At 39.0% G+C, this 6,877-nt stretch overlaps 1 protein-coding gene across 1 annotated transcript; it reads left to right on the forward strand.

The window, feature by feature from the left end:
• The first annotated feature begins 6 nt into the window (after nucleotides 1-6).
• Nucleotides 7-6,404, forward strand: asmt2 (acetylserotonin O-methyltransferase 2). Its single transcript, XM_023412949.2, has 9 exons — nucleotides 7-78; nucleotides 191-281; nucleotides 1,225-1,399; nucleotides 1,694-1,823; nucleotides 2,099-2,167; nucleotides 2,254-2,372; nucleotides 2,689-2,826; nucleotides 3,020-3,142; nucleotides 3,789-6,404. The coding sequence occupies exons 2-9, from the start codon at nucleotides 201-203 to the stop codon at nucleotides 3,998-4,000; spliced, it is 1,047 nt and encodes a 348-aa protein (XP_023268717.1). The 5' UTR covers nucleotides 7-78; nucleotides 191-200; the 3' UTR covers nucleotides 4,001-6,404.
• The last annotated feature ends 473 nt before the right edge of the window (nucleotides 6,405-6,877 follow it).

Raw genomic sequence — 6,877 nt, forward strand, 5'->3', positions numbered from 1 at the left:
ACCCCCCCTCAAAAAAATCATCCGTCTCTCCCCGGCTTTCGACCACCATCTTGGCTGCTTTCCAGGCGACAGCATCGGGTGAGTGATGATACAGAAGACATACGAGGTTTGTCCAAATTCAAAGAAACAATAAAGTTGTGTGAATTCCTCCAGGAAGGACGGCTCTGTTTTGGTTTGTGTCTCACATCAGGAGTGCAGCAATGGCAGAACATCTGTCCCAGAGTGAGCTGGACTACCCATTCAAACTTCTGGAGTATTTCAACGGCTTCAGGGTCTCCAAGGTAACATTTAAGAGCTATTTCTTTTTTTCTTCTAAATATACTCATTATAGTTAAGAGTCAGTCAGTCTGCAGTAATGCATCTGGGGCTGCTACTTACACATTTTTGATAAAGCACCATTTAAACAGAGGTTACAAGCTGTAATTAAGAGATGTATTAATCTTTTGTGAATTGTGTTGTGAAAAGCTCAGCTGTCAGATTATTAGGTACACCTACTTAAAACTAATGCAGTCTAATACAGCAGTCCTGCTTCATGTGGTCACTATGGAGGGATGAAATGTCTGATGCTGTTGAATTGCATTGCAGGTGTTTCTATTATTTTGTCCACCCCATTGATATCAATGAGGGGATGGGATTTTTTTTCTTTCAATTAATCATTAATTGAAGCAATCAGTGTCTTTTTATCTATAGAGCATCCTTCAGTTCTACATTATTAGAGTGTACAGACGTGCCAGCAGCTTTGTGATGCAGCATTTAAGCACAGTGTTGCTAGACTTCTTAATCCGTCATACAGATGGTCTCTCATTACACCCATACTCACTTCACTGACTCCCTGTTACGTACAGAATCCATACTCACTCTTACGTACAGATTACTGCACCGTCAGCCCCCATTGCATATTTAACTGATCTACTCCACCTTCACTCATCAGCTCGCTCTCTCAGGTCAAGTCAAATCTACTATCTGTCCCGCTGCATTTAAAGAATTGTGGTGATGAAGCTTTAGAGGCCGCAGCACCTAAGCTGTGTTATAGCTCTACCTGCACCTCTATGGTTTGGTGATTTCTGTGGAGTCATTTAAAAAGCAGCTACAGACTTATGTGTTTAAACTTTCAGGTAATCTGTGCACGCCAGGTCTGCTTTTACACACTGCTCGCATGGCTAAAGATCCTATCTACCAGAGCCGAGGTGCTGATGTGACAATACTGTATGTCCGTCCCTCAAGGTGATATTTTCAGCCTGTGAGCTGGGAGTGTTTGACCTCCTGCTCAAGTCCCAGGAGCCTCTGAGTGCGCAGCATGTGGCCCGGGAGCTGGGCACCAGTGTGGACGGGATGGAGAGGCTGCTGGACGCCCTGGTGGGCATCGAGATCCTGGAGGTGGAGACCACAGATGGGACAGGTGAGGGATGAGGAGTGGATGATTTCTTGCAGACAGGTCTGAACTTCTACATTAACTGTGTATCAATGTAGCAATATAAACTACATGGTCAAATGTATGTGGACACCTGCGCAAATTATGTGGACATCCAAATATTACATCAATTTTTTCATCTTAAATTCAGTTTAATTTCATTCTTGACTTTGGAAACAGCATTCACCAAAATAATCTCACCTCAGTGTCCATTTAGTAGGTGTTCTGGAGCTTTCAGTTTGATGTTAGGTCTTTCCCTGTGAATGTCTTTTGTTGAAACAGCTTTCTACAGCAGCACTGACGTGGCGAACCTTTACCTGGCCAAAGGCAGCGCCAAGTCTCTTCACGACATGATCATCTACCAATCCCAGACCATCTACCCTCTGTGGAATAACATGGTGGACGCCGTCAGGTTTGTGGGTTCAAATGGAAAACAGCTGAATAGAGAGCGGATTTTTTGCATTTAGTTAAACCTCAGTGACAGAAGAAGAAGTGAGGTTTTTATGGCTAATTGATTTTTAGACTGAAGCTGTGAAAAAGAGGAAAATGCATTAAAGTTATCTAAGATAGTTAATAGCCTGTAGAGCTGCTCTGCCTCAAGGAAATGTTTGCAGAACTAAAGCAAACTCCACAGAATATGTGAATGCTCATTTTCATGAGTTCAAACAGTAATTTTCCGCCTCGCAGGGAGGGGAGGAATCAGAATGAAAAGACCTTTGGCCTTCCACCAGAGGATGTTTTCCAGGCTATTTACAGGTTGGTGCTGAGTTTGTTATTATCTAATTTCATTAGTAGTTGAGTTTGTGAGATTGTGCGTTTGATAGATAAAATCTACCACACAGATCGGAGGAGGAGATGCTGAAATTCATGGGTCTCATGAACTCCTCGTGGGTTCTTGACGGACACGACATCGTGACAGCGTTCAACCTCTCGTGCTTCCAGACGATTGTAGATCTTGGAGGTAAGAGGCTGGTAGCACTCAGTGCATAATAGCAGCATAATAGATATAGATACAAGATACAAATTTGTGATAAACAATTAGATTTACTCCATTAAATACTGATAATTAAACTCCCTGTAAGTGAAAACATATTATATGATTTATTAACAGATGTAAACTATATAATGACGTGTGATTGATCGTAAAGAAATAACAAACGTTAACATTTTTCACAGACACAAAAACTGAGAAAATCAAAAACATTTTGATTTCACACTAAACAAAGTGAGTATCTGTTGTTCATGCTCTGACATTATTCTGTCTGAATACTTCCCAGGTTGCACTGGTGCTCTGGCTCGAGAGATGGTGAAGGCGTATCCCTCCTCCTCCGTCACAGTGTTTGACCTCCCGCAGGTCGTGGAATCGACTCAGAAACATTTCTCTCAGGAGAACGATGCCATTGTGTTTCAGACTGGTGAGCTCCATACGTCCTCGCTCACCACATCAAGAGTTGACTGCAATACTGTCGACTGTTGCCACCGATCAATAATGAACTTTGAACCTCTGCTTCACTGTAGGACAAACTTCATGAGTGTAGGACTGTAGGTGTACCTAATAAACTGGCACCTGATTATACGTTTTCACATGCTTTCTGTCAATGTGTGTAGGAGATTTCTTCAGTGGTGACATCCCTGCTGCTGACTTGTACGTTCTGGCCAGAATCATTCATGACTGGCCTGAAGAGAAGTGCCTGACTCTGCTGAAGAAGATCTACAACACCTGCAGACCAGGTGAGTTTATGTAAATTACTCCACAGGGCATCTTTAGGAGCTTTGTGTGTTTTTGTGTTTGTATTTAACTGTTAAATCTGTGGTCCCATTGTTTTTTGGCATTTTTATGCCTTACTATACTATCTTATTTGACGCCTTGACAAACTAGGACGTTTCTATGACCTTTTATGCCTTAATATACTATGATGTTTTTTTGACCCTTTATGCCATACTATACTGTGACGTTTTTTGGCATTTTTATACCTTACTATACTATGACGTTTTTTGGCATATTGATGCCTTACTATACTATCTTATTTGATGCCGTGACATACTATGACGTTTTTCTTACCTGCCATACATTAAAATTGTATCCTGGTATATTTTTTATCCACATTGCATTTACACTCAGTCGTTACCTGCATCTCTTGTTAGCAGGATTTAATCTGTTAGCTGTTACATGCATTAAAAGCATATTCTGCAGGTATATGTTAATATATTTTATACCTGCAGAATAGAGGAGACTATGGAGGATTATGGGCTTCAGGTTTTGTTTTTCAAATTTTTACTGGTTGAAGGGAATGTAACATAAAAATATGCACAGCTGATGCTTTTGAATTATTGTGTTCTGTGCTTTTTAATTCTCACTGTCCTCCTGGGCCTCCAGGTGGTGGCGTCCTGCTGGTGGAGGCCATGCTGTTTGAGAACAGACGAGGGCCCGTCATGGCTCAGATCTTCTCCCTCAACATGCTGGTGCAGGCGGAGGGCCGGGAGCGTCCGCCATCTGAGTACACCCACATGCTGAAGAAGACCGGCTTCCAAAACGTTCAGGTGTGTCGGACTGGAAAGTCCTACGATGCCATCCTGGCCATCAGATGAGCTCAGACTCAGAGTGTCAGTCAAGTGAAACAATCCTTAAAAGTCTGGGAAAGTAAAGAACACTTACCTTGAACATTTCAAGGCTTTGAAAAGTTGAGGATAAGAAAACGAAACTAAAAGCCCCGGAACTGTTGTGCACATGGATCCCTGTTATATGTTGTGGTCAACCCTCGTGACTTGTTTTCATGGTTTGTACTAATACAAACATTTTCTGGACTGAGGTAGCTGATGGATAATATTTGTACTGAATACCTGCCTCTGTAAGTAATACTGCAAACATATTAAAGAATCAGAGCAAAGTGCTGATTTAGATACAATCAAAATCAACTGATACTAAAGTAAATGTTTGACATTTTGGTAACTGCGCTTATTCGTTGTCTTTCTGAGTGTGAGAAGATTGATACCACGCTCATATTTATACAGTTAATATGTCACTATTACCAGCAGCCGGTTAGCTTAGCTTAGCATAAGCTAGACTGCCTCTATCAAACTGTAAAAATCCTTATACCAGCACTTGTAAATCTCACTAATTAACATGGTTTGTTTACAATAAAGTGTAAAACCATTAAGTTGTGGTTTTATTGGGGCCTGTTTTTCTACTTTTGTGTATTTATGCTAAGCTAACTGGCTGCAGGCCTAATATTGAACAGACAACTATGGGAGTGGTATAAATCTTCTCATGTAAATCAGTAAGAAAGGGAATGTTTATTTCACAAAATGTCAAACTATCCCTTTAAAGGTTTCCCATAGACAGTCAATATGCTGTAGGTTCAGATATCTTTTGATAAATGCACTGATCTGGTTTTGTGAAGCTGATATTAATTTTTTTTTTTAAAGAACCATGTTGCAAATGCAGGTGATGCTTTTCAGGCTGGCCTGATGTTTTTAACAACGGTTGTGAAGCAAAAGATACATGTTTTTATTTGTACTGTTTTTAAGTGACTTGCACATAGAAAAGGGTCACAAAAATATATCACATATGCCTGAATCAAACAGGGTATCGTATGAGATCATAGTTCTGATATTTCTCAAGTGTCATGGAGGTGCATTTTAAAAAATATTAACCAATTATTGACAGATTTGGGATAGCATTTGAAGCATATTTGATCAATATCATATAAACATAGTCTTGGAAAAAAGACTATTTTCTATATTTTTTATGAGAAATGTTATATTTATAATCCTCAATTCATTTGATTTTCACTTGTTTTATAATATTCAAAATAAATGCCAAGAAGCCCGTAAATACATAATTAAACTTCAACATTTCCATCTAATGAATCCATCTTCCATCTAATAACATTGTCCAAATCATCAGTAGGACTGTGACTGTCCTGAGATACTGAGATAAACAGTGTTGTCCCTTTGCAAACCATTATGTCTGTGCATTTTTCTTTTTGGATAACTGAATATTATTATTATTACTTTTAAATCTTTTTAAAGTTAATAACATCAAAAGAAACACCAGCATCATGTCATCCATATCGTAAGCATTATAACACTGGTTCATAGTTCTGCATAATGTGTGTATAATTATCCATGAATGACAAATGAATACAAGAAGGGTAAAAAAGTACAAATCATTTCTGTCTGTTGGTCCATCTCATGGATTTACAGGTGGATATTAATGGTCTTTGCGTGTCTGTTTTTGGATTTCACAGCCAGAGAAGCAAATTCAGTTTGTATGTGTTGATTTATTTTTCATTCTTTTGTCATGTCAGAAAGTGAAGAGAGGAGGCAAAGATTGGTAAAAAAAAAAAAAAAGAAAAGTGAAGATGTTTTCTGTGTTGTGGTGTTGTGTGCCTCTCTCAGCAGACCCTTCACGTTTACCTCTGTCTATCCTTTGCTTGTGTAAAAAATTCTATTTTCTTTCTTTTTTCTCTCCCTGTCACAGTGTGAGGGCTGTTTGAAGGAAAAATCTATTTACTACTATTTAAAACTGGATCTTGTCCGTGTTTATTATGCTGTTTGTGTATTTCCTTTTTTTTCCCCCGTGGTGATGTTGCAGTACTCGGAACAGCAGCAAGTGTGATTGGACAAATTGTTTCAGTGTAAAAAAAAAAATGAAGGGTTTACACCATAAATCAGTTTAGATCATCTCAGCACCAAATAGCTGCTAAAGTAATTACACAGTAAATAACAGTGTGAGAGGAACAGTGAGAGTTTCTCTTTTTAAAATGAGGAGATTATACATTTTTGTGATTTGCATGTGTTATGAGGTGTGAATGCAAAATATCAAAGTGTGCAATAGAAACACATGGCTTGTTTTTTTGTCTTCTTGTGTTTCCACTAAACATGTTGACAGCATGCATCCTTCAGATGGAATAACAGAGACACATGATGTTTATTCACTGTAAATGGTTCAGTTTTTTGTTCCTATTAAAAGCTATGCATGTGTAAACAACCATAGTGTGGTGGAGTCTGTCAACGCAGCAGTCTCTTGTTAATGTTTTCATTATCATGTAAACTTGTACTTGTAAACATGTACTTAAAGTAGCCTTTTTTCAGTCAGCCAGTTGTCATTTTATTTCATTTGTGAATATATAAAAAACATTTACTCTAACCCATTCACACTGAACCACTCCAGCCGCAACCATTTTGTATTCATGCTGTACAGCTAAACATTGTTCAGACCCACGGAAATTTAATTTTAGTGGAAATCAAGGGCCTAGGTTTGCATATATACGGTAGAGACATGTCCCTACCAATATTTTGGGAGGACAGAATTGTCCCTACCAATATTTGAGGGAGATGGTTGCACTATGTTTGGAGTAAATTCATATCAGATCATTCCCATGTGCCCTCCAAGAGGCTACATCTCAAAGACAATCGATTAAGGCATGCTAGGATTTGCTTGACTGAAAGGGAAAGGGACTA

Source organism: Seriola lalandi, unplaced genomic scaffold, assembly GCF_002814215.2.
Source record: "Seriola lalandi dorsalis isolate HSWRI2012SDOR001 ecotype SW California unplaced genomic scaffold, Sedor1 jcf7180002054497, whole genome shotgun sequence".
Lineage (NCBI taxonomy): Eukaryota > Metazoa > Chordata > Actinopteri > Carangiformes > Carangidae > Seriola > Seriola lalandi.

Excerpts from the sequence above, each read along its gene's own strand:
- asmt2 (XM_023412949.2), top strand. The coding sequence starts at position 201 with ATGGCAGAACATCTGTCCCAGAGTGAGCTGGACTACCCATTCAAACTT. Across the intron at positions 1,824-2,098 it reads AACATGGTGGACGCCGTCAG|GGAGGGGAGGAATCAGAATG; the intron begins GTTTGTGGGTTC and ends TCCGCCTCGCAG. Across the intron at positions 2,827-3,019 it reads TGCCATTGTGTTTCAGACTG|GAGATTTCTTCAGTGGTGAC; the intron begins GTGAGCTCCATA and ends CAATGTGTGTAG.